Source organism: Carassius auratus, chromosome 22 (genome assembly GCF_003368295.1).
Source record: "Carassius auratus strain Wakin chromosome 22, ASM336829v1, whole genome shotgun sequence".
Lineage (NCBI taxonomy): Eukaryota > Metazoa > Chordata > Actinopteri > Cypriniformes > Cyprinidae > Carassius > Carassius auratus.
The window spans coordinates 7,363,165-7,384,592 of record NC_039264.1 but is presented as its reverse complement, the minus strand read 5'-3'; the positions used below and the strand labels follow the sequence as shown (position 1 = coordinate 7,384,592).

The following is a 21,428-nucleotide window of genomic DNA, read 5'->3' as shown; positions in this document are numbered from 1 at the left end:
ATTCTCATACCACATTCATTCCAGTTTCTCTCCCAATTGTATTACAGAATTCCTGCCAAGCCTTTCTCTTTGCGCTTTTAATTACCTTCCTTGCAGTAGCCCTTTTTTTCTGATATTCTATTAGGTCTCTTGAGTTATTACTCTTTTTAAAATCCGGAATGCATTATTCCTCTCTTTCACATGTTCAGACCAACATGGCACATTTTTTTTTTTCCATTACCTGTTATTAATGGTATAGTCTGATTTGCTGCAGAAATTATTCCTCCTACTACCTTATTATATTTATCTTCAATATGTCCTTCCATCTTAATATTTCTGAAATTTTCTTCACACAACATATAAAACTCCTCCCAATTTGCCTGCACTGTAAAACCCGACAAGTTAACTCAACTCAAATCGTTTGAGTAAACTGATTGCCTTGACTGTAATACCCGACAAGTAAACTTTACTCAAACGGTTTGAGTAAACAGATATCCTTAAGTTATGTTAACTCAAACCGTTTGAGGAAACCGATTGCCTTAAACCATTTAAGTTGAAAAAAACTAACAGTTATGAGTACTCTGAACTTAATTCAGTTGAGTTCACTGAAAGAAGATATACATTGCAATTAAGTGATTACAGTTTTTTTCAATCGCTAACAAGCGCTTAACCATACTTCAGATACTTTTTCTAAACTCTTAACACAGACTAACACCTACAAAACACAACTGGCCAAATGGATAATTTTCTTCTCAAAAACACATTTTGTTAAATATATACTAAATCTTCATTTCAAAATAGAACACATCTTTCTCTGCACACACCAACTTTAGCAAAACACTGGAAATCTGACTCAAAATTAAATTATTCTGTCAAAGAATAACACTTGTTTTCACCTCAAAAGGTACATGCAGTCAATCAAAGTACACCAGGTTTCAAAATACTGGCTATTGTTGACATTACAAAAACTGCATAGACTTTTCAGTCTCAGTTTTACAGGTATTTGCATGCAAAACATGCAATTCACTGTTTTACACTAAATTTATTGGTTAGGAACTGTATGTCCAAATGTACAGTAATGTTCGCATTCAAAAGAATTCCAGTAAAAAGCTATTTTTTTCCTTTACTGTTTACTGCAGGAGGTACAGTAGAAACACGGTATGATAGAACAGAAAAGGTTTGACAGTATTGCTTACAGTGAACAAAATATCCATGAAACACATAAGAGCATTCCGAACAAAAAAACAACAACAGCAAAAAGCCCAGATAAAAAAGGAGGGGGGGAGGGGTAAAATAAAAACAATCTCTCACTGCTCCTGCTCCTCTCACTGCATCTCTCACTGCTCCTGCTCCTCTCACTGCTCCTCTCACTGCTCCTGCTCCTCTCACTGCTCCTCTCACTGCTCCTGCTCCTCTCACTGCTCCTCTCACTGCTCCTCTCACTGCTCCTCTCACTGCTCCTGCATCTCTCACTGCTCCTGCATCTCTCAATCTCTCACTGCTCCTCTCACTGCTCCTCTCACTGCTCCTGCATCTCTCACTGCTCCTGCATCTCTCACTGCTCCTGCATCTCTCACTGCTCCTGCATCTCTCAATCTCTCACTGCTCCTCTCACTGCTCCTCTCACTGCTCCTGCATCTCTCACTGCTCCTGCATCTCTCACTGCTCCTGCATCTCTCACTGCTCCTCTCTCTGCTCCTGCTCCTCTCACTGCTCCTGCTCCCCTCACTGCTCCTCTCACTGCTCCTGCTCCTCTCACTGCATCTCTCACTGCTCCTGCTCCTCTCACTGCTCCTCTCTCTGCTCCTGCTCCTCTCACTGCTCCTGCTCCCCTCACTGCTCCTCTCACTGCTCCTGCATCTCTCACTGCTCCTGCATCTCTCACTGCTCCTCTCTCTGCTCCTGCTCCTCTCACTGCTCCTGCTCCCCTCACTGCTCCTCTCACTGCTCCTGCTCCTCTCACTGCTCCTCTCACTGCTCCTGCATCTCTCACTGCTCCTGCATCTCTCACTGCTCCTGCATCTCTCACTGCTCCTCTCTCTGCTCCTGCTCCTCTCACTGCTCCTGCTCCCCTCACTGCTCCTCTCACTGCTCCTGCTCCTCTCACTGCTCCTTTCACTGATCCTCTCACTGCTCCTGCTCCTCTCACTGCATCTCTCACTGCTCCTGCTCCTCTCACTGCATCTCTCACTGCTCCTGCTCCTCTCACTGCATCTCTCACTGCTCCTGCTCCTCTCACTGCATCTCTCACTGCTCCTGCATCTCTCACTGCTCCTCTCTCTGCTCCTGCTCCTCTCACTGCTCCTGCTCCCCTCACTGCTCCCCTCACTGCTCCTCTCACTGCTCCTGCTCCTCTCACTGCTCCTTTCACTGATCCTCTCACTGCTCCTGCTCCTCTCACTGCATCTCTCACTGCTCCTGCTCCTCTCACTGCTCCTTTCACTGATCCTGCTCCTCTCACTGCATCTCTCACTGCTCCTGCATCTCTCACTGCATCTCTCACTGCTCCTGCTCCTCTCACTGCTCCTCTCACTGCTCCTGCATCTCTCACTGCTCCTGCATCTCTCACTGCATCTCTCACTGCTCCTGCTCCTCTCTCTTCTCCTCTCACTGCTCCTGCTCCTCTCACTGCATCTCTCACTGCTCCTGCTCTTCTCACTGGGCCCCTTGCTCTTACTCTTCCTTGTCCATACATTACAGTTTTTGTCTTTTTCTGTTTCCAAAAACATCACTCTTCAAAGTCCTCCTTTTATTGTATAAGTGTCAATGTAATAGAAAAAAATAACCCCTGCCACTGAGTCTAAGCCAGATAGGAATCAGCTGTGGTTGGCCCAATTTACACAACATAAATCAGCTAAGATATATTGTTTTTGAACTGATATCATTGCAGAAGCAGAGGCTTTTATACTGTATCTAAGGTTTGGAACATTGTTTTTGCTATTGTGGGATGTCGTGTGTTAACATTTGTAAATACTACAAAAACGATCCATAATTTTGTTGGGAGGTATAGGTTGTCTGTTCAGAAAATGTAAGCATTGTGGAAATGTATTTAATGACCCCATATTGTGTGAAAACAACATGAAATGTGTGAATGGTATGGCCACAATAGACAGATGCTGTGCTAATTGTGTTTAGAGTTTTGAAAATGTGACAACTGTTTGGACAAATGCTTGTTAGCGACTGAAAAAAACTGTAAGTGATTAATTGAGCTTTAGTGATGAACACCTGCTGTTAACAAACAGAATTACTGAAGAAAAGAGAGAAAGGAACTACAGCTGACGTCAGACACAGCCTCACTCAAACCTGACAAGTTATGTTAACTCAAACCGTTTGAGGAAACTGATTGCCTTAAACTGTTTAAGTTGAAAAAACTAACAGTTACGAGTACTCTGAACTTAATTCAGTTGAGTTCATTGAAAGAAGATATACATTGCAATTAAGTGATTAAGTGATTAACTAAGTGCTGATTGAGAATTAGTGATGAACAGCTGCTGTTAACAAACAGAATCACTGAAGAAAAGAGAAACACAAGAACTACTACAACTGACTTCAGACACAGACTTAGATGAAATCAACTGAAATAAAATACATGAAATCTCTCAAGATCTGATGAAACAACCCCACAAACAGCATCACCAGCTCCACTTATTAATAACCAGACTGACTTTATTTCTGTCAGACGTCTACAGAAGATCTTATTGAGAATGAACTAAGGTTTAGATGTTGATTTATTGTTTTCATTTGAAGTAACCATGTTAGAGATCAGTGTTTGCTTTAGTTGGGCTCTTGACCCTTGATTTCTGTCTTAGTCTTTTCTCTGGCTGTTATAACCGTGTGTTTCTAAAACACATTTGTTGTAACTCAAAAGCCCAGAAGAAATGCCATCAGATGTTAATCTGTACCTAGGTGTAGGTTGTTATACTTTATAAAGGTGATGGTAATTATTTATTATTATTCACAGTTATTGATCCATGCGGAGTCTAATCTCTGATGTGTAATTAGTAGAAGTGGACCTAGTAAAAATGACACTAAGAGCCAGTGATTCTGTAATATTCAATTAATATTAAAATGACTTCATAAACATTTTGTACACAGACTTTTGTCTTCTATGGCAGTAAGTGGTCAAACACAGACATCAATAATCAGAATATGAACCTCTACAATGGTGACAAAAAAACATGCTGCAATGCATGCTGGGTACTATTGTAGAACAAAACTCATCCATGGCGCCCAGCATGATCTGCAGGATTTTTTTTTTTTTTATGGTCACCATTGTTGAGGTTCATGTGCTGATTATTGATGTCTGTGTGTGACTAATGACACCATAGAAGTCCACACTGTTTGAAAAGTCATTGTATTAACTGATTATTACAGAACCACTGGGTTTTAGGATCACTTTTACTGTAATCAATCAAATTACATAACACTTACTTCATCAGAGATTAGACTTCTTATGAATCAATAATTGATGATTATCACCAATATAAAGTATAACAACCTACACCTAGGTACAGGTTAACACCTGATGGCTCTTCTTCTGGGCTTTTGAGTTACAACAAATGTGTTTCAGAAACACACGGTTTATAACAGCCAGAGAAAAGACTAAGACAGAAGTCAAGGGTCAAAGAGCCCAACTAAAGCAAACACTGATCTCTAACATGGTTACTTCAAATGAAACAATAAATCAACATCTAAACCTTAGTTCATTCTCAATAAGATCTTCTGTAGACGTCTGACAGAAATAAAGTCAGTCTGGTTATTAATAAGTGGAGCTGCTGATGCTGTTTGTGGGGTTGTTTCATCAGATCTTGAGAGATTTCATGTATTTTATTTCAGTTGATTTCATCTAAGTCTGTGTCTGAAGTCAGTTGTAGTAGTTCTTGTGTTTCTCTTTTCTTCTGTGATTCTGTTTGTTAACAGCAGCTGTTCATCACTAATTCTCAATCAGCACTTAGTTAATCACTTAATTATTTGAATGCAAAGTTTTAAAACTTACATGGTTTAAATCAGGGCAATCTGTTTACTCAAACGGTTTGAGTTAAGTTAACTTGTCGGGGTTTACAGTGTGCCTAAATTCCCATCTTGCAAACTGACCCATATTTTCCTTTTGAACTGTACTCTGGATCTCACATATTACAGGCCAATGATCGCTGCCCAAGTTATCGTCGAGTACACTCCAAGTACACTTACCAGCTGACATTATTGTTAGATCCAAACATGTCATACCACCTTTTACTTTATCCATTCTTGTTGGTTTCCCATCATTCAAGCACACAAGTGAGTTTTTTCCCATAAATTCTTCTATGATTACCCAATTGTTATCTGTATTTTTACTCCCCCAAAGACCATTATGTGCATTAAAATCCCCACATATGATAAATTTGCCCTGAATATTACCCATCATTTCTTTTAATATAGCATTACTTATTTCTTTACATGGAGTGTAGAAATTTGTAATTCTGATTCCTTCATGTTTTCCCTATACTTCTATGGTTACACATTCTAAACCTTTACTTGTGAATACTCTTTTATATGCTATGTTCTCTTTAATAAATGTTGCACATCCTCCACCTCCCGGCTGCCTTTCCCTGTTGCTTGTTCTTTAAATTTGAAAAAAAAAAAAATCACCCCGACACCCAAACCCCATGCTTTTGTGGCCCTAACTTAACTTCCGGTAGACTTCCAAATAGAATCAATAACAACAGCTAAGTAGATTATTTTTGATAACAAGCAAAATATGTTTACTGCGTAAATCAGACTGGCTGAAAATGCTAATTCATTTTCTGCCAGCAGAAGGTGCTTTAAAGCGGGAGAAACAGAGGTTTCCCCAGTAATTGCTGTACACAACATAAACACTGCTTTATCAGGCATATAACGTGCAAGATTAAATGAAAATGACAAAATAAAGATAGTCTTTCTTCAGAAATACAGTGACATGAAAACACCGTGCCTCGTTTTTATTTTTAAACGTGCATACATGCTCATGTTTTTCCAACGAAGCCTTTTACAACATTTTCAATGTCAACTTTGATATTGTGAGCGCTACATATAAACAAATGTATGGGAAACACATCCCGCAGCACAACCACCCGAGCCCAATTTCAGTCTAATTTTCACCTTAGATTAAACTGCGTTTGTGTAAGGCGCCATAGCCAGACTGATAAACAAACACAGACCAGAATTTAACTTCAGGCCAGACAAGTGCGCCCAATGAAAACGTCTATAGCTTTATGCATCCAGGGGAATTTACGTCTGAATCAAAGCATTTTGAATCTTCACAAGATTTGTCACTTTCAAATATTAGTTTTTTACATAACTTCTTCACTATTTTTCTTACACAATCCAAAAATTACTTAAAAAAAAAAAAAGTATATAAAAAATTATTACCAGTTCTGCCTCTATTCCACCATGATTAGATATCTACAAATTTGTCTCCACACTTCTATTCACTATACCTTTTTTATTTTATCTAATGGTGCACCAATAACTAAGGCCTGGTTCAGCTCTCATTTAACCACTGTTTTAGAAAGCTACAGTCTGTCACTACTTCAATACACCAGCCACTACTGCTGCTGAACATGGAGTTCCAACATCTGCCATCAATCTACTGGGCAGATGGCCATCCTCTGCATTTGAGTCATATATTAGACCAGAACACAAACCATCTAAAAGGCTCAGCAAATAATATCAAGTTGTCCAAAAGGTAATCTTTATGCAATTACTGGTAGTGGTGTAATACCTATTCATATTACTCTTAACAACCTTTTGAAAAGTGAGAGTAACGTGACATTCAGCCAAGTATGGTGACCCATACTCAGAATTTGTGCTCTGCATTTAACCCATCCGAAGTTCACACACACAGAGCAGTGAACAAACACACACACACACTGTGAGCACACACCCGGAGCAGTGGGCAGCCATTTATGCTGTGGCGCCCGGGGAGCAGTTGGGGGTTCGATGGTATTGAGGGTGGAGAGAGAACTGTACATGCACTCCCTCCACCTACAATTCCTGCCGGCCCGGGACTCAAACTCACAACCCTTCAATTGCGAGTCCGACTCTCTAACTATTAGGCCTCGACTTCCCCAAGTGGTTTACTTTGTACACTTTGTGGTTTGTGGTGTAAACTTTCTGTGGCCTATCTTTCTGGCCTTCCTCTCTGTTGCCTATCTTTGTGATGTTTCTCTCTCTGTGGCCCATCTTCCTCTTTAGCCTTATTTTTCTGTGGCCTTAATGGCTTTTCTCACTATGACTTATCACAGCTTCTCCTTCTGTGGCCTATTGTGGTCAGCAAGATGTTTACTAATGTTATTGATTTGAAAAAACAAATAAAGTCAGTAAAGTTGTTCTTGTTGAGCTCACTGTGCTGGGGTGCTGTTTTAACCGCTTTACTTGAAGCTGCAGTAAGTGATTTCTGAGAAACACCCACGATATTTGTAAATCAAAACCAAAACAAACACTTGGTTTCAATTCTGCTTTGTCTGTTGGCAGTACATTATGACCAGCAGTCATGCTAATGCTAGTACTGCCAATGAGCAATAGCCATAGTAATGCTAACACTGTCACAAAATAACACTTTTCTGATGCAAAGCACGCTGGGAACTACAAAATGCAATAGTTTTAAGTTCACCTTACTGCAGCAACATTTTGAGTTTACAGAACTTATTTCAGCTATGAACTATCATTATTATTTGAGTGAAATTAACTCATTTCATTTAATCAATTTCACTGTTCGGTTTTACAGTCTGGTGATTTGGAGAATAAGTAGTTGCCCCTGTCATTTCACAGAATTGCACAAAGGCAAGCAAGTGTAGAAAGTAAAAAAAAAAAAAAAGAGTCAAAAAATGGCGCGACCGTTTAGGGAGGATTTTGCAAGCTTGTCAGCAGGTTTGTGGTTTACACTAAAGTATATAGGCAAGGCTTCAACTGCACAGACCGCATCCATTATACGAGAGAATGCCGCAGCTACACGGTGATTCCACTGCGTGCGGCGTCCCGTACGACAAAAGTATCTGAGCATTCGCACAAAAAAAAAAAAAAAAAAAAAAACTGCCTGCAAACGTGCAAGAGTGAAGTTGAATTTCCTTTTGTGGCATACTGCACTTGCAACTGCACCACGAACATCACACTCTATTACTCAATCTATCACTCCAATGTTTTCCCGCTGAAAGCTGCTTTGATATATTTGCTTGCCCCGATTGGCTTTTTTATGTAAACGATTTAGAAAAAGTTTAATCAGTTCTCACTTGATTGAACTGTTCACAATTTATATCATTGTCACAATTTGTCACATCCCCCCAGCCCTAATATGGAGTAATGCTTTAAACACATTTGACAAGTTAGCTGATAAAAAACTGATCAACAATCAAAACTGACCGACCATGTACTTTCTGTTTGAGTTACAAATGTTTCTGTTAAAATGATAGGTTTTGTACTCTTCAAAAGATAAATTAAATAGATAAATTAATGAATAAAACTAATAATTCAAGCCTAAGTGGAGAGAAAAAAGAAGAAATCTGTAAAAACTGAACAAACAAACTTAATAAATACTTAAAACTTAATCAATAAAGTGTGTTTACAATTTTCAGAGGTAAGTCAACAGATTTATTAAAAAAACGGTCAAATTTTATACGTCTGTAGGTACAATACTTTAATACAGCAGAAAAACTAAGCACCAGGATTAAAACACAAACAAACAGAAATGCAAAACAATCTTCTAATCTGCAATAATTCTCAACAAAATTCTAAGCACAGAAATGGTGAATTTGAATGGAAAAATATTTTTACTTAGTCTCTTAAACACATACTCACGTGTTTCTACAATGCAGTAGAAGTGAAGATTATTTAAGTTTGTCTCACATGAAATAAATAAAAATTTTAAACTCTTGTATACCTTAGAGGTTAAAATAAGCACCTACAGATCAGTGTGAGCACAATAATTGATATCAAAATCCACATAAAAATACTTTTTGAGGGTAATTTGGTTAGAAATATATACAGTAGTTTCATACTGAAGCTGCTGGAAACCTCTTCTGTTTGCAGTTGAACCTACAGTAAAATAAAATAAAAAGATAGAAAACATACTAAATTAATTCCTAAGAGTAAAAGGAGCAGTGGCTGTATAGTAAAGACCAATCAACGATAAATAATAATGCAGGAAGGAGATAAATATGATGCAATTAATATACAATCTGTTTTGCTCTTTCTATCTTGTGTGGTGGCCTGAAAGAGGTACAGTATGGTGCTCCACAAAGCAGCACCATGGAGAGCACCAGCAAACTTATACAGTAATTTACTTTATTTTACCTGTGAATTCTTTTTATTTTAGTGCCATCTACTTTATATTTTTGTCAATATATACATATTTTTATGTATGTTGTTTTGCACTATTCGTTTTGTTTGTGTTCAGCAACACTGCAACTGCTTACATGATATGAATGTAAAACTGAAACTGAACATTACAAATGAAAATTCTGAAATCCCATGATTAACTAAAACTGGTTCTCCTTTGAGATGAATTGGCTGTGGGAGTCTGTAGTCACAGAAGCGAACAAAAACCCAAACCATTTCTTTTCAATGTGAAAAGATACTTACACCTTTCACTTTTTTCATTTATGCTTCTTGAAGACACAGCAAATCACAGCAAAACCAAAAGTCATGGCCAGCACCAACAAAACTGCACTCACACATACTGCTTTCATATTGTATAAAACTAGATCCTCTGCTGGAGTTTCTAAATGTGAATCTGTATTGAATAGAGGAAGAAAATGCATTGTCACTATAAAACTTTCAATCTAAAGATCTCAACTTTCTAGATCAGATCAGTTCTGCACTGTAGCATCTCGCATCCCTTGATCAGATACATGTGCTTTTGAATTTCATCTATCTATAAAATTAAAAGACCAATATAAATTTAATGAATAACTCATACTCACCAGTGACAGTAACTTTGAAGCTCCTGGTGATACTGCAGCTGTTGCTGATGATCTGTAGTTTATATTCTCCAGAGTCTGTGGTTCTGGTGTCTCTGATGGTCAGAGATCCAGTCTGATGATCCAGCTTCAGTCTGTTTCTGAATCTCCCATCACCATCTTCACACTCATCATCTGTACAGATCTTATTATGATGTCCATTAACTTCAGTGATGAGAGTGTCATTAAAATGCCAGGTCATGAAATCATCTGGATGATTATATAAACCAGTATTTAAAGTGACTGTTTCTCTCTCCTCTACTGGCACTGTCTTCTTTTGATCTGTAGCAAAAACACCAGAAACACAAATCTGGAGTTGACTGAAGGATCCTTTTGAGGGAAAACTCAACAACAACAAACAAATGTAACCGCAAAATCCCACTGGGCAAAGTTACGTCCAGTGGACGTCTTTTTTATGTCTTTGCTGACGTTGAAAAGACGTCCACTGAGGAGCCAGAATGAAAGTTTTTTTATGACGTCTTTTTTGACGTCTTCTGTACGTCTTATTTAGACGTTCACAGAACCTCCTTACAAGGTTAAAAACTAGTTCAAAAGTGGTCAGTGGACATATTTTCAACATCATTTAAGGTTCATTTAGGCATAACTTATACTGTGTCTGGACCAAATCAACACTCTCAGGATTTAGACTCGTGTTATTTCAATGTAATTTTCAGACACTGTGTTTGTCCTAAACTCAAGAAAATCAAATAATCTTTATGAAATAATGAAATAACTGACGATTGAGAATGTGGTAAAATCAGATGCAAATCAAAGAGATTAAATCTCTGAAGATCTCAGCAGAGGAGGATCAAACATCTCCACAAACAGCTTCATCAGCTTCACTCATTAGATTGACTTTATATCTGTCAGACATCATAAGAGAAGCTCTTATTGAGAATTAACAGAGGTTTAAATGGTATATTTTATTAATTTGAAGTCACCATTGTGGTGATCAGTGTTTGGTTTATTTGGGATCTTGGTCCTCATACTTCTTGAGTTAGCTTGTCTTTGGTTATATGAACTGTGTGTTATAAAGTACTCTTATTGTGGCAGACAGCATTGAGCTCAAGTGTTAATGTCTAACTGTTAATGCCACCAAAATTATAGCAAAATAATTTGTTTGTGTTTTGTTGCAACTACATTTATTTTCTTGGATATGAATCTTGTTGAAAAAAGTAACAAACATATTTTTTACAAAATGCAAGATTTTGGATATGTATCACATCAATGGTGACATTCAAATCGAAAAAGTCTGGAAAATAGGGATAAGTTTGTGCTATAAAGCGGTTTTGATTGATTAGCTGGAATCTTGATGTCTATGTTTTAGTACATGATGCTTTTACTCAAAATATTTAAATTGCATGCATTTTCTCCATCTTCAAAATAAGCAAATATTTTGCTTTTAGTTTCTGTATTGTAGAGTTAAAAGGCTTGGTGGTTATAAATGAGAAAAAAAAGTAAAATTCATAACCTCAGGTACTTAATATGTGATGAATTTTTCATCACCAACAAAGAACTGATACCACCTGAGCTTTCTTAATTTTGTTTCTTTTTACTGCAGTGTTTCACAAAAACACAGTTATAGCAGTCAGAGACAGGCTAATCGAAGAAATAGCTGGACCAAGATCCCAACTAAACCAAACACTGATCACCACAATGGTGACTTCAAATGAATCAAATATCAACATTTAAACCTCTGTTAATTCTCAATAAGAGCTTCTCTAGATGTCTGACAGAAATAAAGTCAATCTAATGATTCCATGTTTGTGGAGATGTTTGATCCTCCTCTGCTGAGATCTTCAGAGATTTAATGTCTTTGATTTGCATCTGATTTTACCACGTGCTCAGTCATCAGTTATTTCATTATTTCATAAAGATTATTTTATTTTCTTGATTTTAGGTCAAACACAGTGTTTGGAAATTACATTGAAATAACACGAGTCTAAATCTAACGCATCCTGAGATTGTTGATTTGGTCCAGAAACAGTATAAGTTATGCCTAAATGAACCTTAAATGATGTTGAAAATATGTCCACTGACCACTTTTGAACTAGTTTTTAACCTTGTAAGGAGGTTCTGTGAATGTCTAAATCAGACGTATAGAAGACGTCAAAAAAAGACGTCATAAAAACTTTCATTTTGGCTCCTGAGTGGATGTCTTTTCAACGTCAGCAAAGATATAAAAAGACGTCCACTGGACGTAACTTTGCCCAGAGGGTATACATCATGGAATTCACTTTTTCTGAGCTCCTTTCTGTTACAACAATTTTTTAATAAAACACACCTCGGAAAATGTAATACTGATATAAACACTGATGCCAGGGCTATTATTTTCTGGCTGTGATAAGGAAACACAATTTCTTGTGTACATTTGAAAGCTTGGTTGGTCATCAGATGATCCCTTACATCTGTTCTTATTTTCAAGTACAGAATATTTAAAGAAGTCACAGTTTAAGAACATTGTCAGGAAATCTGGATCAATAGGAATCAAATGTTCAATAAAACAATGTTATTGAATATTGCTCTTTTTACAGCTTCACCAGATTTTTTCTGCATCATATAGCACTGACGTATTTGTTGTGATAAAAAAGTTGTAATAAAGAAATGTGGGGATTTAAACATATATAGCCTGCTTTGTAACTTTCATTGAATGCCTCACCATGAACAGTAACATTGAAGATCTTTTCACTGCTGGGGTTGCCTAAAATCTTCAGTTTATAAAGTCCAGAGTCAGTGGTTCTGGTGTTCATGATGGTCAGAGATCCAGTCTGATTGTCCAGCTTCAGTCTGTCTCTGAATCTCTCTTTACACTGAATGTCTTTACAGGTCTTAATGAGATCTCCAGTGATCTGGGCGATGCGAATGTCTTTATAATACCATCTAATTCGGTCTCGATGATTTGTCTTAACACCAGTGTGTAGAGTGACAATATCTTCTTCTCTCACAGACATTGTAATTTCTTCAACACCAAACACACCTGAAGAAGAAACAAACAGATAATTATGAATCACTTCATAACAATCATAAAGATCACAAGAATTACAATTTGAATCGTACATAGGCTATTATCACTCACGCTTATTCTTACTAAAAAAAAATTACATTGGATTATGTTCAGTGACACAACAACATCATCATAGAGAACAGAACATTTTTATACCATTTTAAATATATTTTGCCTTATTTTTATTACTTTTTTTCAGTTTCTGCCCCAAAACTTCCATAAATATGTCTAATACTCTGACAGTGTGTCTTCATTTACCACACTGACCTTCAATTCCTCATTGATATACTGTAAAGCATCAATGACTAAGAAACAATATTTTGCATCAAGTATAAACTGATTAGCATGTAAACTGAAAGTTTGTAGATTATCTTACCATTGCACAGTAAAACACCCGCTGTGAACAAAATAAAGAGAAGCTTCATTTGTACCACCTTCCTTCAGGAAAGTGGTGTGCTTCAAAAAAAACTGTGCTTCTGTGAAATAAAAGTTGCGTGTTATATCACTTTGATGATGTCTGCATCACGTGAGAGTAGGAAGTTTCTCTGAATCAGAACTGTCTCATGACATGTCTCAGCAGTGTTAAAAAAAATCATTCTGCCAAGACTTGTGTTCCTAAAACACAACACACAGTGGCACACAATTAAAAATGCAAGAAAGTCATTTGATGTTTTATGGTGCTAGGTACCTTCTACCTTGTTTTATTTATTCTCAGGTTCGGTAAAGTAAGTCAAACCTGAATCTATCTGACTTCATACTTACACAACAGGTCACAGAAGACTTCTCCTTGGTCTTTTCTTAGCTATAAATCAATGTCAGTGGAGGCAGACTTGTGTTATATAAATACAAACCAGTTTATTATTACAATTAATAAGTAAGCAGTACAAATTTTCTACAACTACTGTACTGTATGTAAGTATTACATGAAATATAAATATATATAATAGGTTCTTTGCTCAAGGTAATATCATCAAAGGTTCTGCCGGAGAGGCTCTTCAAGTCATCTCAGAGTAGCATCTGATTTCATCCTCGCACTTCAGTCATTTATAGACAGCAGGTGGAGTCAGGGTTATTTCGGTCCACACTTGAGTCTTTTATTTCAGTACGCACAACAATCTGTATGTTGTATCTAATCTTGTTGTGTTTTTACGCTATACAAATTAGATTGCGGGCTTCAAGCAGGCAAATATATTACGGTGTTGATTCCTGAAGCGAATAATGTAAGCGATATTAAATTCTCCCATCGTTTAGGTTCATCCACAGCTAACAAAAATGTGTTCCAAGAACGTTTGCTAACATTCACACTAAGTTATGAAAATTGTATTTTTTAGGATGTTTTGTAAACGTTCTGCAGTGTTTTTGAGGAATATCCCAGTCTGCCATGATGTTATGAGAATCTTATATTGAATGTTCTTCCTGTTTTAAAAACACCCATATTTATAATGTTATGAGAACGTTATTTTTTTTTTTTTTTTTTTTTTTTTTTTTTAGATTATACAAACGTTGGACAAACATGTTTCACTTTCATTTTTAGTCAGGTAGCTCTCCGGGCCATTATTCATCTTTGCAGAGGATGTGTATGTGTGTGTGTGCTGTAAATGTGTGCATGTAGTAGCATGATTTGCAGGTTTGCACTACACAACCAAACAAAGATCAGCCCCTTCATTATAGAGCATGCAACACATTTCTAGGCTGAAGTATTTCAATGCTCTTCTGGCTAGACTGTCATGTGCAATGTGACCTCGGTAAATGTTGCAGAATGCAGCAGCACATCTTGTTTTTAATGAGCTAAAGAGAGCCCATGTCATTCTCTCTCTTTTTTAATGTATAGTAGAACAGGAAGTAGAATTTCACCTCAATGACAATATATATATTATATATATTGAGAAACAAATCTTCTTCACATCTGATGTTGCTGAGATTCAGAACTTTCTGTGAGAATCACAAAGAGATCGATATGCTGTTGTTGTAATGTTATCGACAGTAACAGGTCAGGTTCAGTTTCCAATGTTTGTCTGGATCTGGCGTGCTGTGTGGTGACCAACAACCAACATCCATGCCTTTTGGGGGCGGAGCAATGTGGGCGGTGTGTTTGTTTTGGTTTCGATTTCAAATATCATAGGCATTTCTCAGAAATCATGTACTGCACCTTTAAGACAGTATATATATATATATATATATATATATATATATATATATATATATATATATATATACATATATATGTATATGTATATGTATATATATATATATATATATATATATATATATATATATATATATATATATATATGCATGATCATAATGTCCCATATTAATAAATAATTATACATTTAGCGAGCTCTGGATCAGGATTCGACACTGGGCTTAACTGGGGGTTAGGAGCCCATCCTGGGCTTAACTCGGAAACAGGAGCCAATCCTGGTCTTAACTCTGGAACAGGAGCCAATCCTGGGCTTAATTCGGAAACAGGCGCCAGTCCTGGACTTAACTCTGAAACAGGAGCCAATCCTGGTCTTAACTCTCAAATAGGAGCCAGTCCTGGTCTTAACTCGGAAACAGGAGCCAGTCCTGGTCTTAACTCTGGAACAGGAGCCAACCCTGGGCTTAATTCAGAAACAGGAGCCAGTCCTGGTCTTAACTCTGGAACAGGAGCCAATCCTGGGCTTAACTCGGGAACAGGAGCCAACCCTGGGTTTAATTCAGAAACAGGAGCCAACTCTGGGCTTAACTCGGGAACAGGAGCCAGTCCTGGGCTTAACTCGGGAACAGGAGCCAGTCCTGGGTTTAACTCGGGAACAGGAGCCAGTCCTGGGCTTAACTCGGGAACAGGAGCCAATCCTGGTCTTAATTCAGAAACAGGAGCCAGTCCTGGTCTTAACTCTGGAATAGGAGCCAATCCTGGGCTTAATTCAGAAACAGGAGCCAGTCCTGGTCTTAACTCTGGAACAGGAGCCAATCCTGGGCTTAACTCGGGAACAGGAGCCAATCCTGGTCTTAATTCTGGAACAGGAGCCAATCCTGGGCTTAACTCGGAAACAGGAGCCAGTCCTGGTCTTAATTCTGGAACAGGAGCCAACCCTGGGCTCAATTCAGAAACAGGAGCGCATCCTGGGCTTAATTCAGGAACAGGAGACAATCCTGGGCTTAACTAGAACTGGAGAATTGGAGGAAACCAAGGACAAAGGAGGCTTGGACAGGACCAGCAGAGATGTCGGAGAGAGGAGAGAGGGCAATTCAACTTTCAGTTCAGATTCAAATTATATAAGATACTCCTCATTTTGGCCCTTTTGGGACACCATGTTCAGCTCACCCTCGGCCATGACATTGTACCATATCAAGCCTAAAATTACATATTTACAATGAGCTGAAGAAAGAAAATTACCTAAAATAAGGAACATTAAAATAATTAAACATTCAATTGATAGCAACTTTTATCACATGATAATATTCATGACATAAACAGACAATGTCATTAAAAGATCACACTAACAGGCCTCACGAACAGAACTGTAAAAAAAAAAAAAAACTTCTGTAATGGGTGTTCACCATTTAAAACCCTACAGGTCTCCATCTTCACTTTCCTCCTCACAAGAAACTAATCCACTGTGATTCACATAATAGTGCTGTTTTAAATATAACATTTCGCCTGACAGCACTGAATTGTATAGTATTTATCGAAATTGGCAACAATACAGTAACCACACAACATGGGACAAAAAACCTGATATATCAAACAGATTATCATTAAAAAATATTGTGGTTTAAATGACATGAAACAGAGAAATGTCTCACTGTTTGTGTCTAGATCACTGATTATAGCAGCTTAAATGAAGTTACACAAACTGAAAAACATCAAGCACGTGCTGATTTTAAATTGAACTTCAAACATATTGGCCTACATATACATTATACCAATTTCAATTAAGGGTTCACTTCCTATTTTCATCCAGTTACCCCTGGAATAAATTGCTGTCCAAATTAAATGTAACATTTGGTTACAGCATCTTGATCAAATCTTGACTAATATTTGATGTCAAATTGATATTAAGATGCCTGCTGGGAAGACAACAGTCACTGTCAGGAATAACATTCATTAGAATGTCAAGACTGACCAATCAGAATCAAGTTTCCCAGGGAGCCGTGTAATAAAACAGTTTAATGCATGTACATTGCTTTTTCATATCTTATACAGTTATACAAATACAGTAACATGGAATAATCTCAGTGAAGTGTTTCTGTTTCTGAGGATCTTTAGTGTATAATCTCCAGAGTCTGTTGTTCTGGTGTTTGTGATGGTCAGAGATCCAGTCTGAGGATCCAGCTTCAGTCTGTCTCTGAATCTCTCATCATCATTTCTAGTCTCTCTTTTGATTTGAGCAATGAGAGTGTTTTCATCTCCAAACAGCCAGCACACCTGATCTGTTTTCTGTAGCTCAGCAACATCACTGTTTAGAGTAACCGAATCTCCCTCCATCACTGGCAGTGTTTTCACTTTATCGTCACAGCATGCAGCACATATGGAACACAGAAAAGAGAAAAAAGAAAACTAACAAAAGCAGAGATGATAAAATCCTCCCTTATCATAATGATCCTTTTTCTGTTCTTTCCTTCCATCTCATTCAAAGATGAATTTGTATGATGAGTTTGTAACCTATCAAGACAACATTATGCTTTGACAGGAATAAATGGGGTTATCTTCATGGGTCAAAAGATAATGCTAATAACTTCTAAGTAGTCAGGACACTATATTTTCATCCTAAAAAAAAGGAACCAATTGTTTAGCAATAAACAAACAAACAATATTTAATGAGGTATTAAATGGTGGCAGAAAACTTGTTAATTAGAATGAATAAAACACCATTTTAATATGATTATATGAAGAAAAAAAACCTCATCTTTCTCTTAGTGTATCAGCTGTTATACCTACAGTTCTGTCTTTTAAGTTTATGGCTCCTGCAGAAAGAGTAAATCACACCAACAACAGCAGCCACGGCCAGCGAAAGCAGGATTGCTCCAACAAATACAGCTATTATGTCAGCTAAAAGCAGACCCTGAGTTTCTACATGTGAACCTGTAGTGAATAGAAGAAAAGAGTCATTCTTGAGTTCTATCTCAAACACTACAAAACATCAGCAAATCTGAGATAGTAGATATGAATGATTTAATTTGAAGTTGAACATCATGCTTTATAAATGTTCGCTATGAAGCAGAAAGTCATTCATTATCATATCATGTGTTTGTTCTGAGATATAAAGTCAACAGGTTTAAAACAACACCCAACATAAAAATATATTGCTAAAATAAATAGCCAGTGAAAATACTGGAGAAGCAAGTAGAAATCTGAGGCACTGGTCTGAAAAGACCAGTAGAAATAACTTTACCACTGAGCCATTGAATGACTAAATGATACTCACCAGTGACAGTAACACTGAATCTCTTTATGATGCTGAATCTGCTGCTACTGATCTGTAGTGTATATTCTCCAGAGTCTGTGGTTCTGGTGTTTGTGATGGTCAGAGATCCAGTCTGATGATCCAGCTTCAGTCTGTCTCTGAATCTCTCAGTACTATCTTTACACTGAAGATCTGTACAGATCTTATCAGGAAGTACACTGATTTCAGCGATGAGAGTGTCATTTAAATACCACGTCATGAAATCATCTGGGTTGTGTACTAAAACAGGACATAAAGTGACTGTTTCTCTCTCCTTTGCGGTTACGGTCTTCTTTTCAAAATCTGCATCAACAACACCAGAAGCACAAATCAACAGCTGATTTGAGTTTAGATTCGAATTTTTGCCATGTGCAGTAATGGGCCACCATAGTGTTAGCTCAGTTTGAGCACTCTGCAATGTAAGTCTATGGGTTTTTTCATGATTTTTTATATTAGTTCTTAAGAAAACTGAAAGTCAAATCAGTCTGAAAAGATATAGCACAGCAAGTCAGAACAGTCTGAAAGTCTGACCCGAATTTGGAGTTTGTAGAGTTAAAGCTCTAGGAGGAGTTAGAGTTGAAAATTTTGGGTCAGAAGAAGAAGAAGAAGAAGAAGAAGAAGAAGAAGAAGAAGAAGAAGAAGAAGAAGAAGAAGAAGAAGAAGAAGAAGAAGTTTAAATAGGATTTCAGTAAGTTTACTTAATGAATGACTTTGAGTTTTGGATCTCATGCATGTGCGCGTGAACAAGTCTGAACTTTCTGCTATGTTGTTTATTCTGATCACTCACAATGGCCATTTTTTGCATTTCAGTTGGCAAAAAGTTGTTAACAAAAGTGTTTGTGTGTGTGTTTGTGAAGCAGTACCAGGTGAGATTACAAACGACTTGCACTGTGCATTTTATAGCACATTTTGACTACTGTATACTATATATTTTGTACCATATATATTATACTATATATTTTGCTCTGTGCATGATGCATTATAATAAAGAAATGTTGTGATTTAAACACATTAATATTATGTAAATGCCTCACCATGAACAGTAACATTGAAGGTCTTTTCACTGCTGGGGTTGCCTAAAATCTTCAGTTTATAAAGTCCAGAGTCAGTGGTTCTGGTGTTCATGATGGTCAGAGATCCAGTCTGATTGTCCAGCTCCAGTCTGTCTCTGAATCTCTCTTTACACTGAATGTCTTTACAGGTCTTAATGAGATCTCCAGTGATCTGAGCGATGCGAATGTCTTTATAATACCATCTAATTCGGTCTCGATGATTTGTTTTAACACCAGTGTGTAGAGTGACAACATCTTCTTCTCTCACAGACATTGTAATTTCTTCAACACCAAACACACCTGAAGAAGAAACAAACAGTTAATTATAAACAATTTCAAGAATGTTGGTGGCCTTTCTATATTTGACCAAATTCCAACATACAGCTGTTACAACTGAGTTTAAAAAACTCATAGGTAATAAAATAACACTTGATTAATTCAGATTCAAAACACAATACATTCAGTTAGAAGAACATCAGTGGGTAACGCAATAATAAATCATTTGTGCGTAGATTGTAACAAAATATCTCACCACAGTGTAGTAATACACACGCTGAGAGAAAAACAAAGATAAGAGTCATTTCTTCAGATAAATGAGTTGTGATTTAGTGAAATAAAAGTTGCTTGTTCCTTTGCTTTGATGCCGTGATTATCTGAAAGTGAAACTGTTTACATAGCTAGCCTAGACCGGAGCGGACCTGACGTGCATAGTGTGTGTGTGTGTGTGCGTGTGCGTGTGTGTGTGTATATATATATATATATACACACACACACATGTAGCGGTTTTCAAGCAGTACTTACACCTAAAGGTGAGAGTTGCCAGTAATACCAATTATTCACACCTTTTAGTGAATGGAATTTATTTAGTATGTTAAGTTCATACATAACCTTTAACTCAACCACATATGTGTCAATTCCTAACAGTCCTAAAAGTCATTTAAAGGAAACCAACCTCATCAAGTTTCAGTTTGAAAACATGTTTAAAGAGCAATCAGTAAATTATTTTATTGTGAAATTTAGGATATATTCACACAACATTAAATGTTTTAATATTTAACATCCACTTTTAAACATTTAACACAAACAGGACACAGTTACATGTGTTGCATATGTACAAAACAGAAGATGGTTAATGTTAAATGATAAAAATGAAGAATGTTTTCCAATACTGGAAACCTTTATACACTATACTGTATGTGTTATACAAGACAACGGTTTTTAGAGGATGTTCTTGAGGAGGGTCTTAATATTGTGTTTGGGGAGGATTCACACATCAGGTTAACAACTTCAGTTGGAGGACAGTCTTTTACATGAGACTTTTTATTGAGCTATTTGAGAATGTTTTACATGTTTAATTTGTTCTATTTGTGCTGGTGGCATCTAATTGGTAACTTAAACAAAAAATTTTTTGTATTGCTTAGTTTTGATTCTGGTTTGTTTTTATTGCAGTCATGGAAAGTCTGCAATTATTAGGAATGTTTAAACCTTGAAAAATGCAATAAATTGAGGGTGTGTGTGTGGGTTTATGAAAATGCAAACTGCTTTCAAATACCAGACCATTTTTTTTTTCATCTTAATATATTGCTCAAAATGCAGGCGAGTCCTGAGTGCATTAAGTGATTTTAGCTTCAATGATGTTATTTCATTAAATGTTCATTTTCTCCAGGAGTGTTTGGTTCTGAGACAAATAAAAAAAACAAAAATTATATTTCTTTTTACCATTTGTTCCGGTTACAAACACAACAGCACCATCGGTCTCACCAGGGCCTTGGATTGATCCTTATCTTTCCCCATTACAGTGCCATGTTATATGTTGTTACATCAATAACAACATTATATGATTGTTTAGGGATGGAGCTTAACCGTGCAGGACAGTGAAGCTCAAGGGGTAGAATTGCCCAACCCTGAGAATGAAGACGGGACAGTTCAGAAATGGAATGTCTCCATTTTTGGACACTTAGACATGTGATACATGAAGCATATTGGC

At 37.1% G+C, this 21,428-nt stretch overlaps 1 protein-coding gene across 1 annotated transcript in view; it reads right to left on the bottom strand.

The window, feature by feature from the left end:
* Positions 1–17,287: 17,287 nt before the first annotated feature.
* Positions 17,288–21,428, bottom strand: part of LOC113040798 (uncharacterized) — a gene marked incomplete at its 3' end in the record, with an annotated part of 7,087 nt that continues 2,946 nt past the window's right edge. The window contains exons 4-7 of the mRNA XM_026199049.1: positions 19,424–19,741; positions 18,372–18,692; positions 17,885–18,028; positions 17,288–17,448 (exon numbers count right to left, since the gene is read on the bottom strand). Coding sequence (XP_026054834.1) covers positions 17,288–17,448; positions 17,885–18,028; positions 18,372–18,692; positions 19,424–19,741 — 944 coding nt within the window. The remainder of the gene's footprint in view (positions 17,449–17,884; positions 18,029–18,371; positions 18,693–19,423; positions 19,742–21,428) is intronic.